This window comes from Stigmatopora argus, chromosome 18, assembly GCF_051989625.1.
Source record: "Stigmatopora argus isolate UIUO_Sarg chromosome 18, RoL_Sarg_1.0, whole genome shotgun sequence".
NCBI classification, from domain to species: domain Eukaryota; kingdom Metazoa; phylum Chordata; class Actinopteri; order Syngnathiformes; family Syngnathidae; genus Stigmatopora; species Stigmatopora argus.
In genome coordinates, this window is record NC_135404.1 from 10973200 (window position 1) to 10992446 (window position 19247).

The window sequence follows — 19247 nt, forward strand, 5'->3', positions numbered from 1 at the left end:
CTGTAATGAACTCATCAAAGTCATGCAAATACATTTATACATGCTTTTCTCATGCACATTTGGTGATACAACACTTTTTTTCAAAAGTACAAAAAATACAAGTTGTACAATTGGGCCAAATTGGCCTAAGATTGAGTGGTGATCAGTTTAGGCTCCAGCACCCCGCGTCTCTGACGAGGACAAGAAACGGATGGGTGGGCCAAAATGGCTGCTTGGAACTCCGCGTTTGAATACTTTACTTTTTCTAAGCAAATGGATTTGTATTGTGAGTAAATTAAGATCTGGGCTTGGTCACCCAACACATTCAAATGCACCACTTTGCTCCTTCCTTCTCCTTTCGGGCCTTATTATCATATACCACATTTACACCCCGCCCGCATTTAAACCCAAATAGCCAGCATTTAACCCGCGGTCCATCAGAGCTGGGAAAATAATCGTCGTTCTCGGGAAATCAATGCAACGAGAAAGGTCTCCGGGACTTGATTGAAAACAGGAAAGACAGACAAGAGAGAGCACACACACCCATCGGAACACATGCATGAACCCTCTCCCTAGCCACTCACACACCCCCCGAAAAAAAAAAAGGAAAAAAAGAAAACCTCTCCCTTTACTGCTTATCTTCCTGTCCAGAGGACTGTCAGCAGCGGTCACATTATGTTCTTTCTCTCTCAGTGATCAGGGGAGGGGGCCAAGCAGGCTCAACTCCAAGCCTGAAGTTCAATATCAAGCCCCCCGCAACCCCCCCCGCAGCCCCTCGCCCCAACAAAAACTCCACAATGAAAGCAGGAAGGGCAGGCAGAGGACGAATGAGCCACCCATGGCTGCATTCAACGTGGAAAACGCTGTGTTGTTGTTTAACGTGGGGATTTAAAGGGAAACTTTGTTTTTGAGCGGGCGTGACGTGACTATTTTTTTTTCTGTGTGTGTGTGTTGTGGGTCCGAGCATGGCATGCCAAGATGGCCCCCTCTTGAAAGAGCTTAGTTTCTTCATCCTCTTTTCAGGGCTTTCCCATAGCCCGAAAAAGTCATTCCGTTTTACGGCGGAACGCTTAGTTGGAGTTCAGGGGGCGACGGGAATAAAATCAGGGTGCTGAATAAATTCAAGCAGTACGGTCGAAAAAAATGGATTGTTTTTAATAAAATAGACCAACTCAAAAGTCTCAAGAATGGCTGAGAAGATGTGTTTTTCTCAGAATTAGACACATTTTCCTTTAAAGCTCACTTTCACAAGCTCAAAATGAGCTAGAAACAATGAAAATAAGGGATGTTAGCATGAACTATAGAAAACTAATATTTTCTTTTACAATGTAAACTGTCACATCAACTAAACAATGCAGTTTTCGCCATTTTGTGTGGTTGAAGCATTGCCGTAAAGTTAGCTAATTGTCCCTAAAAACTCACTTACACCTGCTAAAAACGAGTTAGAAATACTAAAAACAACACAAGCTAGCATGAATAATAGGAAATAAATGTAAACTGTCTCATTGACTAAACGTACCAATTTTCATTTGTTTGTTTGGTTGAAGCAACGCGGTAAATGTAGCTAATTTTTCCCTAAAAACTCACACATGTTAAAAACGAGGTAGAAATACTAAAAACAACACAAGCTAGCATGAATAATAGGAAATAAATGTAAACCTCTCTCATTGACTAAACATACCAATTTTCATTAGTTTGTTTGGTTGAAGCAACGCGGTAAATGTAGCAATTTTTTCCCTAAAAACACCCACCCAAGAAATACTGAAAACAACGTAAGCTAGCACGTTCACAATGTAAACGGTCACGTCAACTAAACAGAGCAGTTTGTGTCGGTGAAAGTTGACGCTAAAGTTAGCTAGCGTTTCCCTGAAAAGTCATAGGTGCCCCCATTGGTCAGAAATGACACACACAATACATCCTCCCATTTCCTTCAAATATGTTGTTGTGGGAGTCAAACTACTTGGTGATCCTCCACAGATGTTTAAGCGCTAGCTTGCACAATCAATTTCCCTTCTATATTCCCCTGACATTTAGCCTGTCGCCCCCACCTATTTTCCTTGCGAATGCCTGGCAGGAACCGTGGCGAGCTGGGTGTGTTTTCTCCTCTTATTGCACAAATATGTGTACTAATGCTCTCTTCAAGTGGGAGACAGGATGGAGAGAAGACAGAGAAAAGGGGGAAGTGGGACGGAACATCTCGTGGCCTTTTCCCCGCATTTCATCTCAATGGGTGTGTGTGTGGCTTTTTTTTCTTCCTGTGTGAAAAGCCCTTGTTTTTGCTGATTAGTATGCAGATAGGAAGCCAATTTGCATAATTAAAGAGAGTGAGAGAAGCGACAAAGTTGGTTAGTTTTTACACCAGATTTTAATGACGACGTTACTCCCTCTCACAAAGTTATTCATCGTTTTTTTTTAACTCAAAAGATCCAACTTCAACAAAAAGCATACAGAAAAAAAACAATTAAAATGGTTAAACACAGAAAAGTTTAGTACAGCCTATACAGTGGCCGCTATAGGGCAGATTAATGTGGAACGACATTGTTATTAGTCAATAAAATGAGAGATTAAATTTAAAAAAAGGCACGAGAGGCGAGCGGTCGCCCTCCGGTTAACACACAAAACATCTCCAGTATTTTAGGGCACACTTGTATAGATATATGTAGTAAGGCATCATCTGAAAAGGTCATTTAATGTACAAAATAGCATAGGAAAAAATACATACAAACTCGTCACAGGTGTTGTTTCGTAGCAAGGCTTCGCTTGGCTGTGTTGCGTGTGCTCGTTTGGAAATATTACACAAAAATATAGATCAGTTAATACTGTTTCGGCACTTGGATTGGGCAGTAGAATTTTAAAAAAAGGTCATTTGTGAGAAAAAAATATGGAATACTGTTGATTTTTTTTTGCATGTTCTTAAAGGCACTTTTTCAAAAGTTGTGTTGTAAGCGTCCTTCCATTTGCATGCACTTGGCATTTAAACTCGCATTGTGACTCACAGGCTTGTGCAAAAAACACCCGGATGATGACTACTATACGTTGGCCTTTCCGGGTTTCACTTTCTTTTTCTGCTGAAAGACAGAATCTGCCTTATTTTTCAGACTAGAAGTCAACATAGACAATATGTTGAATTGCCTATGCCAAACACAACTACAATTATCATCATTTCATAATAAAAAAAAAAGATTTCCCTACATTTGCTATAAAGGTTCAACCCGTTGGCATAGCTATATGGCTATAGATAGCGAGCTCTATTTTCTAAAAATGGTTTGCAGTAGCATGTAATAGAATGTTTTTAAAAAAAATCTGTTTTTTGCCTATTCCAAAAAGTCTTAATTTCACAATTAAAAAACAGATTTTCCCATGTTTGACATAAACATTAGACCTGGTGGTGTAGCTAGATGGCTATAGCTAGCCAGCTATTTTCCTAAAAATGGTTTGCAGCAGCATGTAATGAATAAAACTAGCTTAAAAAAACAGTTTTCTGTTTTTCATTAATCTCCAAACTAAAATATTGTGACAAGAAATGTTTTGCAGTATACTTTTGCTATATCAAATTAGCTTCAAGTTGCAATAGCCTATTCAACCTAATATTCTCCTTTTTATTGCTGTTAACGTAATATACTCTGGTGCTAGTTATGTTTTTTTCTCTCTTCAGTATGCATTTTTTTTTTGCTAGCTTGACTTATAGTACGGAAAATACTGTACTTAAGGGCTAGCAAAAAATTCAATAAGGCACGGTTTGGAGTGGAGAAATCAAGAGGATTGGGCTTTCCCCTTTTTGGCGTTGCCACGGACGCAATGAAGGCTTGATAAAATGGAATCAAATCAAATAGTATCGATTGACATGGGGTCGTTATTTGCACAGAAGGATAAACCCAACTCCGAGACGGTTGGACTACAATTAGCGTCTTGGGTAGTTGAGTTAGAAACAAGAATGGTAATTATTGCGTACGCAGGAGCCCGTCGGGGAGCCTCACAATGGCGGCCGTGAAATGCGAGAGGAAGGCACGTGGGCTAAAAGTTCAATGGCGGCGGTCCCTGCAGGGTTATCGCCCGCCACCGAGGCCGTTGTCCGCTGCTGGTTAGACGGAAGGGTCGCTTCCCGGCGCCGGCTTCTGGTTGGCTGAGCCGGGGGTGGGGGTAGGAGGGGGGTAATTGCTGGCGGGATGGGGGAGATGGGTTTGGGCCTCGGCCAATGAGACGGGTCGAGCGGGGACGTGGGGATGGGGACGGGGGGCATCAGTGGGTGGAAAAGGTGTCATGGGTTAGTTGCCGTGGCAGCTAGAGTTAGACGGGACACAGACAGACCAGGAAAGGAAACGGAACAAAAAAAAAAGAGGGCACACAGAAGGGGGACATAAAAGAAAAACAAAAGATAGAAAAGAGATTAGTTTCAGCTAGTGGCGTCAGGATGACAACAAGGCAGATTTTTTTTCATTTTTTTTCTCTGTTGAAATTCCTATAGTGGTTGCACACGGCGCGAGGGGCGGATGCTTGGCTGCCCCCAGCGTCATGTGACCACCGCGACCGTGACGCTACTCATGCTAACAGACGGTGAAACCATGAAGCGGTGGAGGCGTCGCTGTGATTAGCCAAAGTGCGCACGGGGAAGGAAGTCAATTGTTGGGGAATAGCCAACGTTATTCTTCAAAAGGACATAAATGATGCTACTTTTTGGCGCTATTTTGAAAACGACAACAAACATTGTCGTTTATTGAAGTCTTTCTGGCCCCCAAAATACATAAAAATAAATGTAGTTTTTAGCCTTTTTTTGTGAAAATACATTTTGCTTCCACCCGCCAATTGTCTATCAAGCCAAAAAATGCATCATAACAACATTATATTCGGGATGTACTTCATGGGGCGTGGCCGTGTGCACTTTGGGTAACCACTGACATGGTTTCATGTGCGTGAGTGAGAGCGTGACCCTCTCGCTGTAAAGCTGCTAGATCTGCAAGTGAGGCTGACTGATTATTATTATTATTATGAATTACACTTTGCTCCGTTGGCTAGGAAGTATTAGCAGAGCGGCTAATGGCTACGGTGAGCAGAGAGGTGCCGTAGTAAGAGACAGCGATGAAAGGTTAAAAGATGGTGATTTGTTTTGTTTTTTGGCTACAGGAAGCAAATTCAACGCAGACAGTCTAAACTACAAGAATTTAGAGTCTTTAAGTTGTCTTTGGAAGATTTATTTTGTTCTCAATAGTCGTCTTTATTGCCTTTTAGTGTTTTTTTGTTTGTTTGTTTGTTTTGTACAACAGGAGCACCGCTGCTCACACACAAACATATTGCAGCTAGCTAGTCCATGTCTATATTGCATAAAAACAATCATGAGGCCTGTGCATTGAGAAGGTCACCTCATCTTCAAAAACAAGCATAAAATTAAAAAAAAAACACACACAAGAGCAACAAACGCCGCCTTCCAGGGAACAGTAGGAGCTACACACTCGGAATAGAAGTTTTACATGGAGACACTTCATCTATAAAAAGCATACGGTAAAAATGAAAATATACAAACTAAAAAATAAACAAAACGAAAAAAAACCTACAAATACTTTCAAGCGATTTTGTTCCATTAGCTTCATATAAGCACTTTAAAATCCCTATATACAAATGTATTTTTGTCTTGTTTTTCTTCTTGCAGCTAAATACATGGCAACAGCACCACTCTGGCTAGGAAATAGAATATGAAAGATGTAAACAGTCCCAATGATAAAGTCCAGTGGGCGACTGATAAGACCACAAACAACAATATTTCATACAAAAAAAATAAAAAGGGCTCCGAACACAGACTTCAGTAGTCATCACGCTGTGTTTTAGTAGTAAAATGAGATTAAGTGGCGTGTAGTCATCGGGCATAACACTTTGATCAATCACAAACAAAGTGCGGGAACGCGTGGAATGAACTCAGGCATAAATAAAAAAAATTAAAAAAAATAAGTTCCCGTAGGACGTCCCGGGTGAAAAAAACAAACAAACAAACAAAAAAAAACGAGTGCAGGAGTCACGAGTGCGGGAGTCACATGAACGGAGCCATCCACTCTAATTGAGAGAATCCGCTCGTATTATCGAACGAGAGCTAACCGACCGCGTCTCCGCCCCTTCCTCCTCCCTCTTGACATGGCTCCTCCCCCAAACGTTACTTTAACTGCAACAACACCTTTTTCACATTTTTTACACCCATCCGGGCATGCCATGCTAAGACGCACACACAAATACTGGTCCCTTGTCTGCATGCATACACACACACTGACGCACACACACACACACACATACACAAAAAGTGGCTGGTAAGCTAACTAACCTCTGTCTGTGGTCACTACCCTTTGGTAAGGATGGATTCTCTTGTCTTGGCGGCGTACCTTAGAGGTCACGGCACCTGCTAACAGGCGCGACGACGTTGGCCAAAACAGAACACAGAAGGTTACTCATCAGCAAAGACACACCGGACGACGTGAGCGGCCACTTCCGGGAGATTTGAAGACGTGCATAAGACCGAGGGTGCTGGCTTGGGCGTGGGGGGCGGGGTCAGGGGTCGATTTAACCCTCCTGTTATGCTGTAAGTCCATTTTAGCCCGTTTTAGTGCTCTTATTAGGTTGGTCAATTTGAATTCCACTAACTAGAGTTCCCTTTTTTTCTTCAAAATATTATAATAGAAGTTATTTTATGTTTTTAATTGTGTCGATTTGTTTAAAGCCGGTCACATTTTCCCTTGAATAATATTATAAGAAAGTCCCAACCATAGGGTTTCTTGGTTTTAATAAAATTGATTTAAATATAATATAAAAGGAAAAAAATGGATGTAGCCCTTTGAATTCATTTAAATAAGACTATTTTTAAGTATGATTTGCATTGTATTTTTCATGATTAAACCTAAAATACTCGAAAGGCACTCAAATATTTGCTGGGAAAATATTGATTATGAAACTATATTTTAAATGTGTTTTTCCCCCCAAATAAATTCCCTCCCATAATGCTATATTAAAAGGGAGCAGAATGACTTGATTTTTTTTCTCGCAAATATATTCTTATTAATCGCTAGATTTCACATATACAAAAACGCCTTGTTTCACCTCAATTTAAATCAACATCATAAGTGATAAGTCTGTACATAACAGGAGGGTTAAGCACTTTAAAGAGGACAGAATCTTGTTGTGTTGTGGTCTTCTGTTCTCTAAATATTAATCCAAACCACTACTCTCTATTAAAAAAAAGCATTGCTAATAGCTTCAAAAACACGCTTATGAGGCACTGGAATCTTAAAAATAGCTTCATTTTTTAACCATATATTAAATCACAAACTGTCCGCGCTAGAACATCTACACTAGAAAAAAAAAAGTGTTAAAATTACAAGCGGAACTATTTCTTAAAAACAACAAAAAGTTAGAATTAGAATTTAAGGCATCACACCACCACGCTAGTCATCTACGAGAAGGTCGCGAGCGAGAAGAAGCCTTGGACACTCGACTGTAGCGCGAGGAATGTGTCAGCTGTGTGCCTTAGCTTGCTAGCATACGGTAAGTATTTGGGAGGGGTTCGGTTCTTAAAGGGGAGGGGCTTTTAAAAGGGGGGGCGGGGTCTCTGCAAGCCAGTCCGTGTGCGCTAAGACGGAGCGCTAATCGCTTAGCCTTTGGTTGGGAAAGCCATACCTGCGAAAACACAGGACGAAGGGACTATTAACCAGACAGTGAGCCTATGCATGCCGGACTGCGATTGGATGGATGCATTACGAGAGCTGGATGCCGACGGCTGGCCGCAGTGCGCGGGTGTCCAATGGTTGTAATCGGGAGGGCGGGCCTTGGACACTCACGTTTCAGTGCGGTTGACGTCCGCTGCCTTCACTGCTATTGGCTAGCAATTTCGTGACGATATGAGATCAATTCTTTGGACTTGACGATATTGCCAATATTACAAATTGTGCCACAATTATAAAATTGTGCCACAATTATAAAATTGTGACATTTTTGTTGCCAAAACATTTAGTAAATTTGATATTTTTCAGTGACGATGATTTTTCTCAATTGATTTTCCTTCGTTGGTGTGCTAGCATCAACCTAAGATCGATGTACTGTATCATTTTGATTGTTTTCATTGGCTGCCAGACCTCCCAATCAATACGCTGTCAATGGCACTGAAACGTATACAGCCCCCCGGCCTTGAATTTTTTTGGTTTTGTCGCCTTTTTGAAAGCCAAGCATGGAGGTCTCACAATACATCCATTGTCCACTTAGGAAGATGATGCCCCGAAGCGAATATTTACCTAATACGCCGGTCGAGTCGATGGGGTATTCCAATATGGATGGCGTCAGTGTGTAAGGGTACTCGTAAGGCGTGTAGATGATCCCCGACTCGGGTCCTTGCTGCATCAGCGCCGGGTGCGGGTTGCCGCCCGGCATCAGGGCCGAGCTTTGGATCTGACGGATCAGGGGCATGATGGTCGGCGCGCTGACGGGGTTGGGGTTGCGCAGGCTCGGCGGCAGGACGGGCGTGGGGCCGGTGATGATCCGAGGGGCCTGCGGGTTGCCCAGCGGGAACCCGACGACGGCTGCGATGGGATACACGCGCACACACACACATGCACAAGGCACACCGTGATTGGGTGGGTGCAAGGAATACACAATGGACAGGCGGCGAAGAAGGGACAAACAGTCTATGTTACGAGGAACAGAGGCATTGTTTGTATATACAGTGGTCTCCTGTGCAAAGACACCCCCGCACGCCCCCCCATCCTGTATTGTGATCCTTACGTGTCTTGACATTGGCGTCTCTGTAGGTTCCGTTGAGGATGGCCAGCTCCATCAGCTGCATTTTCTTCAAGTTGTCCTCGCCTTCAGCCTACGCAAACAGGCACGTGGTCGCCATTAATGTTGACGTCAAGAAAATGCGAGCAAATATAAGAAACTCATAGCAATTAATGTTGTTATTTATATTTGTTAAATGTCAAATGCTGACACTACAAGGGAAAGGTTAGCTTCCGATGATGTTCTTTTTTGACTATCCAACTTTGAATGTCTATTTCACAGCTGTTTTTATACCCAAAACGGTAGTCGGACCTGCATGTGAAGTTTCCCAGTGGCATGAAATCATCACTATGATTTCATAAATAACATGAACGGCTAAATAATGTTCATCAGTTTTTTGACTCTCGGTAATATGCCAATGTAAATCAGTTCATGGTTTGTCTGTCAATATCATCAACAGCCAATGAATTAATAGGTGGAAAAAAACAAACAAAGGGCATCCATTCTTCAAAAATGACCTTTGAAAGCACATCACATTTTAACACTAAGTCTTTCACCTCAACTTTTTCCCCCCCGATTTTTTTGTGCAACCTGCCTCTCGATCGAACTCCGGAAGACAATTGAACATCCCAAAGGAGAAAAGCTAACAGCACGTGGCCCGATGGTGTCGTTAGTCAAACATTCCGTCATCGTCGGAGACCGCGAACGGTGAAATGCGGCACCGCCCCCGTCTGTGCTATTTGGTGTCCAACGCGCTAGTTGCTCCTTAGCTCCAGTTACCGCCACCGCCCGCTCAGAAGCCCGGCTGATTTACGGTTTCAAGGTGAAGTGGCGCGGGGTACGCCAACAAGTTTCATCGTGCGCTAACATAGAATCAACAGGTGTGCTTGACCTTCACCTTAACGGTTTGACTACTACAGAATCCCCCCCCCCCCCCCCCTCCCGTCGCCCTTTTTGTTCCATCCTAATTTTGCCAGAGGAAACAGCCACGTGATTTCACAATATACGCACTTGTGCGTGTTCTATTTTCCACATTTGAAGGGAGGGCGGGATGCGTGTAGGTGGTGCCGGAGTATGCGAGCGATGCAGAGGAGTCCAATCAAAACGCTCCCTTGTGCACAGACAACAACAAGAGGGGGGGATAAAAAAAAAAAAAAAAAAAAAAAGGAATATTGTAGCCGGTCGTTGGGAATGAAGTGAGTTGTGAACAAATGAAAGGAGTGATGGAGTGGGGAGGACGAGTGAACAGACTCGCCATTCATTCGCGCGGCCTTTCAAACAAGCCGGCGTTGCCGTGGCAACCCCTTTTTGTGCGTCTTCCCTAATTACCCTAACCCCTTACACACATACCCACACTTTCGGACTGCCGAGCCCCTCCCCCTTGCACCCCTTCCGTGCATACCAAATCCCCGTTTCTTTTGGGGTACTCACGGCGGGGACGAGCAGTTTCTTGACCTCGGTGATGGCTCGCTGCAGCTTGATCTTGGCGCGGTTGTGCGTGTCCTCCACCGTGATCAGGACGTGGAGGTCCTCGCTCAGGTGCTCCCAGTTGGGCTTGCCCCGGTTCATCTCCTCCTAGATGAGGGGGGCGGAAAATCAACTATGAGGAGTGTGGAACAGGACCTGGCAAAATATACGTCCTTGATATTACGGCCAAACATTGATGCTTTGCCTCACCCGTACATTCTAGGCCATATGCTTCTGATTGGGGCTCGTTTGTTTGAATTGTGAGAGCCAACAAGTTTGTCAAAATATGGGGCCTGGAATCCGTCCAAAATGTGTGTTTGAAAATCCCCGAAAACATTTTAAAGCGCAGATTTTTTTAGGAGCTTTCCAAGTATTCGGATATTAGTGTTTTCCGTCTTTTTTCTCTTTTTGCAAGCTAAGCTTCTTAAAAAGGTCTATTCAGAAAATGGCGAAACAATTTTAAAAATAGCTAGAAGTAACCAACTTCCTATTATACAATTAGAGTGGTCAATTGAACATATTTCCCATGACATTTTGCAATTTATAGAGTAACTAATGACTTATTTTTATTGGAAACAGGAGTTTTGCATCAACTAATCACCTGTTAGTCATGAGTTATTGAAGTCACTAAACCTTCCCGCAATTTTATGACAGTTCACAATTGTTGCGTAACACTTTACAGTCGAGAATATCAATAATACCGGTTCACCATTAGCAATAATGAAGCTATTTGGTACGTTTTGCCACAAAAGAGTTGACCTGATGGTGGTAGAAATGCATTAACATTTATATCCAGTAGCAATACCAATCACTACATTGCCATTTAATAACATTTCCATACTCTCATTTTTAAAATCTCTAGCTGTTGAGAGCCTACCCACCAGTACATGGATCATCTGGGAATCATCTTGAGAAGTTTATAACTTTATATAATAAAGCATAAACCCCCTAAGCAGCCTGTATTGAAATCATCCATCGCAATCCTGTTAGCCGTAAGCATTAGCATTAGCACGAGGCATTGATCCCGCCCAGAGACAGGGATCATGACCAATTTGAACATCTCTCCTCTAGTTCATATTTTATAACTCCCCGAAAAAGTAATAGGAGATGAATATTTGATGCGACCGCACGCTGGCGGAAAGCAAAGTTACGAAAGAGTCCGCAGTGTGGGGCATGCGCGGGGGTGAAGAGACGACCCGCTCGGCGAATGTTTTGTCAAGTGAGATGTATCGTTTTGAAGAGCACTAAAAGTCAACATCTTTCTCTAGGCCCCCCCCCCCCTCCCACTGTGTCTCTGTTTTCCTTCCTCTGTGTGTGCGTCCATCTCGGAGGGCGTGCGGGGTGGGGAATGTTCTAGAGAAAAGGGGGAGAGAGAGAAAGAGAGAGAGAAAAAGAGAGAGGTGGTGGTGGTGGGGGGCTCGGATGGAATGCTGGACTTGCTCCACCTGCCGTTTGTAAAGCTGGAGCCGTCTAACGGGAGGAGACACCAGGGGAGAAGAATGAAAGACAGATGGACATAGCAGCGGGACAAGGAGAGACAAAGTGGAAACACATTCTGGGTGGTGGAGAATCAACAGGTAGATGGAAAGATCCGTGGACAGAAAGGGACATTTCAGTCGGTCCGTCGAGTAATAGTTGAGACTTTTTTAACATGAATCGATTGCGCAATCTCGACTTGTGATGTCTGGATGGAAAACGAGTCATCGCCATTTGTTGGAGCGCGTTGAAGGGACAGCACTTCCTGTGAAAACAGGAAGCGAGACTTTGCTTGTCCGCGATTGATCTGTCATCTTTGAAGTCCTTTTGTGGGGGTTGCCAGATCATTCGCATTGACGTTCAATCGCTGGCTAACAATTGAGAATAAAAGGGCCGGTTTTCCGGTATAAGTGACACCTTTGAAAGTTGACCAAAAAAAAAAAAAAAACATTCACGCGATTGACCATCACAGCAAACCTAACAAGTTTTCAAACCAAAGTAAGAAGAGAATCAAGATTCCGCCCTCACAAACCTCAGAACTGCGAGGCAGACAAGCTATCTTGTCACCCACTACGCTGCCTTACTAATTAATTCCGTGTCCGGCAATAAACTGGCAGCTCCCTTCTTAACCCCTCGACTGCCGTTTTACTTCAACATTACGAGATGCTGCCAAACGTGAATCCTCCATTGACTGTCTGCATACCAACAACGACGGGATGAATAAAGTTGATCTAATCTAAAGCGACACTTGACAGCTGAAGGGGGCGCTCCGGAGCCAAAGCCCTCCTTTAATAGGCTAGCGGCCCTTTCAGTCAAGGCAATAAAACAAGATCTCCAAATGACCCCCGAGAGTCCATTAAAGAGCGCGGCGTACCTTCTTCTTGTCCCGCATGGAGCCTTTCCCGCGCACCATGATCTTGCAGCCCGTCTCCGCCTCCAGCTGCTTGGCCGTGAGTCCACGTGGGCCCAGGATCCTCCCGACAAAGTTGAACTGCGGACGCCCAGAAAAGATAAAAGAATATCACACACAAGGGGGTCGGCGTAACGACACGGCTCCATTTGAGATCGGCTCGTGTGATGTGTTTGCGTTACCGGGCCGGACTAAAATAGATGGCGCTTGGCGGCATGAGTGGACGCCGGCGACACTCGCTTAACCTTATCTGTCACGGAGACTGAGTGATTAACAAGACAGCTGGGGGCACGTAAGCGTCGCCCCCCCGGTCACACGAACGCCGTTCTTTCTCGGTTAGCTACGCGTCGATGGACGGCTCCTCTAAATTTAACCTTGATCTCAAGCGTTCGCCCCGCCGTCATGTGAGTGAGGACAGCTTGTCATTGTGCTGGCTGATTGGCGAGCTGATGTGTGGTTGATGGCGGAGGGGAGGTGAAGGGTAGAGGAGGAAAACACAAACAACAATAAAAAAAAATAAAAGTGGGAGGAAAAAAAATCATGTGAGCCTTTCAATCTGGATCAACGCAACTCATATTGAAGTACTTAACTGTACTTGGCAGCGTCCGGGAGGATGTACCGGATGCAAGCGTGCTCCATTGGGCCTTATATTTAGGGCAAGGGAAAGACTTAAGCCACTTTTTTAAAGAGCCTATTAAAATGGAATGAGGCATCACGCTAATTAAAATGACACGCCTGATCTCCATTGATCAATTTGGAAACTTAATACTGCCATTTAATCCCCCCTGAACTGATCATAATTAAAAATGACCAGCTTTTGGTAACTGTTTATTTCTTATCAGCGCGATGACTATTCAATTGTTAATATTAGGAGGACTTTAACAATAATTAATTGGCTGCCATTAACGGGGCTAGACGTCTATACTTAATTCCTACACGAGTAAATAACGATGCAAGAATTTTTTGGGGGGAAATGCACAATTATTCAGGAATTTTGATTTTAAAATGCCTTTTCCAGTGATAGCATTGGATTTAATTGAAGAGTGACTTTGCCAACTGTCTTGAAAGTTTTAATTTCCCATAAACTGATTTTGATTCTCCAAAAATCCCTGTGTCCGCTTTTACATACGACGTTTAAATGACATTGACAGGTCTATTGAAGCCCAGCGACTTTTTGCCCTTTCTCGAGATTAAAAAAAAAAAGAGACCAGGCCGAAAAGTAAACAGCTGGGCAGAGGGGTTCAGAGGTCAGACACTGGCCCCGGCCGCCTCACTCACGTCGGGATATTCTTTGACCGGCACGAAGAGCTTCTCTTGCAGCTGGGCCACGGGTCCGACGGCTTCCGGTAGTTCCTCCATGTCGCGACCGTTGAACATGCCTCCGTTGACCGTGTCGTTGTACATGTCCTTGCGTACCCGCCCGATTTCTGCCGGACAAGAGAAAAGAAATTGAGACACCGCTGCCGATTTCTCTCGCTATGTTGACACACGCGTCTGTCTCCCTTCGGCCTAGTAAATACACTCGGGAGGTCAGAGTGACCCAATAATGAAAGGTTATGGCAAGGATGGCTCATTTCAAAAAACGCGCAACGTCGGCGCATAAAAGCTAAAACATTGTCATGCTTGTAATGTTTGTTTAGGCGCGACCCCGCGGCCCGCCATGCCTCAGTAATGACACTCAGGCGCAATAATAAGTGCTTACGTGCCGAGCCCGCCGGCCGCCTCGAGGCTCAAATATGGTCTGACCTCAGCGGGCTTGGTGGCTGGCTACGAGCCCTTAACAACCTGTTGTGACCCTCAACTTTGGGGTCACGGCAACACTTTGCCACGGGATAATGAGAAGTGTGAGGTTAGCACCGAAACCATTATCATACAGTGGTAGTGCGTTTGTTTTCGTGTCACAGATGAATAGCCGTCACATCGATTAGCATTAGCTTTACGTACACTGAAATGGACTAAAGCAGGGGTGTCAAACCCAGTTTGGTTGGTGGGCCACATTCATGGTGACCAGATCTCATGTGGGCAGTTTATTTTTGGCCCCAAAAACGTTTGCAGAGCACTTGTCAAAAAAAATAAAAGCATTTAATTCTGTACGTACAGTATGAATGAGCTAGAATGTGCCTGTCAGTTAGAACAACCCCGCGGGCTGGATCAGACCGCTTAGCGGGCCACCTCCAGCCCCCGGGTCGCATGCTAGAGACCTATGGACTAAAGGGTGTTGAGGCTGGCATTTGTTAGGTTCGGGCGCCAGTCCACATAACTCAGGCTAAGCCAGAACACGGCGAACGTGGGCCACTTTGATTCTAAACGCGGCTGTCACGCTATCATGTGGTCTGAGATAGACAGAGAGTCTCAACCTTCTGCCTGTGTGTTTATCTCTTTCACTTCCTTTGACAGCAATAGACTTCAAAATGGACTGGACATCTATCACCAACACTGGCAGCCAATAAGTTCATTTATGAAATACCATTAAAGAAGTTACCACAGTAAGGTGGTAGTTGATCTTTTTCCTTTGCTTCATAAGTTGTAGTACGTCAAATTAGCAAACTAGCGTCGTACCGATATTGTAAAACAACGTTAGCATAGTGAGTGCTAAGAAATAACGTGCCAATGTACTCTTTGAGATCTACTTTCCAAATGCCCTACTCAAGATGGCCACCAGCTAAACATACCACCACAAAAAGTAACGCTTGGCACCATTCCAAGATGACAATAGTTGTCCAATCGTGTGGTGTCTAATTGGGTTCCTGCTGTAAATTAAAATGACTTTATCGATAGTCGACGTCCAATCCATTTCAAGTGGGAGGTTGACATAGTCGACGCCCAATCCATTTCAAATGGGAGGTTGACAGGTCAATGAACGTTCAATGATGAGACATCCAGTCATCTTTCTGCTGGGAATTTGAATGGCTTTATCACGAGTAGACGACCAATCTAGCAGAAGTGGGAGGATTACACCAAATGCAAGTTTATGCTGTCAGACCGCTCAATTCAAACGGATTGGACACCCAACGCCATCCAATAAGTTAAGGAGAGTCTGATCAAGCCATTTTAGCAATTACTTTACATAAGGATGCAGTAATTTAGCATTCTCAAAATGTGGAATCGGCATAGTGCATATTGGCATCAGCCTACCACAAAAAAAATATTGTCGATGCAACACTAGTCAACACAGTTAAATTTTGAAGCATATTCAAAGAGTTAAGATCACGCCTCCATTCAAGCCTGGAGCGGGAAGCTTTAAAAAATTGCATTCTGACATAATTGGAATGATGTGATTATCGGAGTATCAGACAGGAGGAATGGAACAAGTCACCCAGGGACATGTGTCGTTCCTGTGCAGGGATGGGCTGCATCACTCCCACCATAAGCCTTCGCATTAGGTCACTGGCAAAGACTAACAACTGTCTGTTTGTTCCCATCACCAACTCACACACTCATTCAGTCACTCTGTGTGCATGTCTGCGTTATTAGCTGATAAAGGAGAGTTAAAGTTGTATCGGATGAGATTTTTTTTTAAATCTACTGTGTGGCTTTTTTAAAGTTGTACCCCGGGCCCAAGCACCTTACCTTCATCTAGCAGCCGCTCCAGATGCGTAAAGATCCCACTGAAGTTGGGCAGTGAACTCATCACCTTCCGGTCGTTCATCAGTTGCATTAAATAGTCCGGGTTGGACTTGGGTCTCTCCTTCACCTCTGTCTCCCCGACCATGGTTGGAACGTTGACACAAAATAAATCGTGTGGGATTCAATATAAACAAACAAATGTGTTGGATCGGAGGGGGGCGGCTAAAACACCCAAAACGACGCAAAAAGTCCCCAGGTGGAGCGATGCCACGACCCCACCGTCTTCCTGGCCGACGAGCGAGTCTCTCGAACGGTTACTCTTCAAATCACAGCCGCCCCCCCCGACTCGGTGCCGAGCCCGACTCGTCTCCGGATGATGCGAGCCCCTCCTCGACCACCCCCGACGACTCTAAAGTTGTAGTTTTTTTCCAAGGGAAAGGGGAGGGGGAGAAAAAAAGTTTCCCTAAAGAGTTGTTGGGAGTGGGCCACAAACAAGTTGGTGGCGGCGGAGGTGTCGCGGACCCGGGCTCGCTATCATATGATTACAGTAGTGCGGGTGAGCACGAGTGGGGCTCGGGGGAGCGCGCCGCGCGTCGCCGCCAACGCCTGAGGGGAGGAGGCTCGTGCTCGTCCCCATTGAATACTACAGCCTACTGCCCCCCTCAAATGTGGCGTCGTACACGCGCAGTTACAATAAAATACGGAACAAGTAAAAGTGAAGGCATGCGCATCTGTTACCTTACCTCAAATGTCCACTTTGACCCGGGAGTCGCAAACTTGTGCCTTTAGCCGTGGTGGTGCTAGTTTTGCTATGCTAGTTAGGCTCGCTTAGCATTTGCACACTGTGGTATTTTAGCCACTAGAAGGCTTGTCTTCCATTGGAATTTTAGCGAAATTAATCATCTATTTTCATAATTATTCGGTCATTCAGTTAAATTACATTGTTTTGTGGATATATAGTAATAGTATTAAGTTCGTAAAATTGACTTTTCTGTGATTTAAAGCAAAGCATTGTGTATACCCCGGGATAAAACTGCACACGTTTTCCAATCTTCGCTTGATTGACCGGAAACGGAAATGGTAATCAAAATAGTTACGTTTTTTAAAAGTCTTTCTTTGTTTAGAAAATCAATGTTTACCATTCATAGAAATTTATTAGACATTATTTGAAAAGTTTAGAAAAAAAACGCAATTTTAAAGTTTTTTTTTATTCGTTCATCTTCTGTTGTGGGTACCAGGGCCTAAACCCTAGCTAACCATTGGAAGATTGAACTGGTTGTTAGACAATCACAGGGCACATGAGAAAAAAAAGAAAATAAACTGCTATCAAAATCACACACGGACAACGCCAAGTCCAAATCTGACTGGAAATTTTAATCTGAATGATTTAATTTTTTTTTAAACTAAAATGTATTAACACAAAGTTTATCCAAGAATTCAGGCTGTCGCATTGTCACTCTCGTGAGTCATAAAGCCCAAGTTTCATCTTCTGTTTTCTTTCCAATGCCGTCCGGCCCGCCCCGGCGCCCCGCGGTGGTGCGACCAGGTGGACGCTTTGCTGAACTAACAAGCCGTTGCAAAGTGTGCGCTTGTTCTCGCTGGGTGGCTGCCTGAAATGTCAGCGCAGAAGGAACAGATAGGTGCGAGAGTCTAAACATAACCTTCTGTAAATCACGCACGCATGCACGCACGTAGGTGAGACAATGTGTGTGCGGCCAAAGGGAGGTGGGATGCGCCCCCACCCTCGATATCGATGTGTGAATTGTGACGGGGCAGCATGGTAATGGCTGGTCAGCTGGTATGGCGAGTATTCAGGGCGGGGGCTGTGCATTGTCCTCTCATGGCTCCCCAACAATGCCCCTGTGAGCAGCTCGCCACACATCTACCAGTCACGGGCCTCTCGCTCAGCCTCTCCCTCCGCCGCTTTGCTTTCCGTCGGCCATATTTATTCAGCCAGTGCGAGCCGTAAAGTGAGATGCGCTGGTTGTTGTGAGAGCTGCGGTGCCCCTTACCATTTGGGCGAAGGTCAAGCAGCCCGAGACCCCCCACCCCCACGCTCAACATGCTTCAAATCAAAGCACATGTCATTCACGCCAGAGCTGCCAAGACACATACATACCTCCATTTATATATGTGGCGTCACACGACGCACGTGTTGAATAATTTATAGAGCCTAAGCAGTTATGAAAGGCTGTGTTTCAAAAATAATGGGCTCCCGTAATGCATATGTACTAATAACTGATGACATCTTGAAAAAGATTGATTGTTATAGAAAGTTAAAAATTCCAAGTACTACTGTATTCCATGAAATAAAATCCTACATACATAAATATATGTATTGTAAATATTTTGACCCCAATGAAGAACATGTGGAGAATCTCCAAATGTGTCTGATTAATGTGATGATTTATTCATTCATTTTCTGTAGCACAACCTTTTTAAAAATCAGCAGTGAAATTTAAACTTTATTTTCCCTAACCACTTCATCCAGTGGGGAAAGAGTATTTGACCATTTCATATTTAAGTCAGGGGCAAAGACATGCATGGTAGGCTGATTGGACACTCTAGATTGCCCCTAGGTATGAGTATGAGCATGAATGATTGTTCAAAGTCAGCTGGGATAGGCTCCAGCACCCCCCGCGACCCAAGTGAGGATAAAGCAATTCAGAAAATAAGATATTTAAATCATAGGAATCTTTGAAATAAGGTGCCTAACAGTCCTGTTTGTTTTACTCCATAAAGGCTTGTGAAAAGACGCCCTCTTGTGGACCAAGTGCGCAACGGACCTAAAAGAATCACCAAGCTAATGAAGAAAATAAAAAAGGTGAGCGTTAGAAAATCTCCAATATACAAATAATGCCTTAAAAAATATTTTAAGAGAGTGGAATGGTTCAGAAACAAGCACTATACATACGACGGATGTTCACTGCTATTATTCTAGATTTAAGATGTTTTATTTGCATTAAATAGATAAAGTCATTGAGATAATTTACATTTCCGTGGCATTATTTCCACTCCCTTTTCTATTTATTTATATATATTTGCATGTCCATGCTTCGCCCCCCCTCGACACTTGATGTATATGTGCTGGCGGCAGGACATCAAG

General features: G+C 44.1%; 1 protein-coding gene across 4 annotated transcripts; it reads right to left on the reverse strand.

Annotated features, from left to right (window-relative positions):
- Positions 1–19: 19 nt before the first annotated feature.
- On the reverse strand, positions 20–17203 carry qki2 (QKI, KH domain containing, RNA binding 2). 4 transcript variants are annotated; one of them, XM_077625691.1, is made up of 10 exons: positions 16885–17203; positions 16145–16270; positions 13853–14001; positions 12539–12655; positions 10153–10296; positions 8728–8815; positions 8241–8525; positions 7630–7653; positions 6284–6361; positions 20–4260 (listed from the first exon to the last, which is right to left on the reverse strand). In XM_077625691.1, the coding sequence occupies exons 2-10, from the start codon at positions 16230–16232 to the stop codon at positions 4238–4240; spliced, it is 996 nt and encodes a 331-aa protein (XP_077481817.1). In that variant the 5' UTR covers positions 16233–16270; positions 16885–17203; the 3' UTR covers positions 20–4237. The 4 variants fall into 4 exon arrangements, with proteins under 4 accessions (XP_077481817.1, XP_077481815.1, XP_077481816.1 ...); XM_077625689.1 differs by lacking the exon at positions 16885–17203 and having other exon boundaries at positions 16145–16857; XM_077625690.1 differs by lacking the exons at positions 7630–7653; positions 16885–17203 and having other exon boundaries at positions 16145–16856.
- Positions 17204–19247: the final 2044 nt, after the last annotated feature.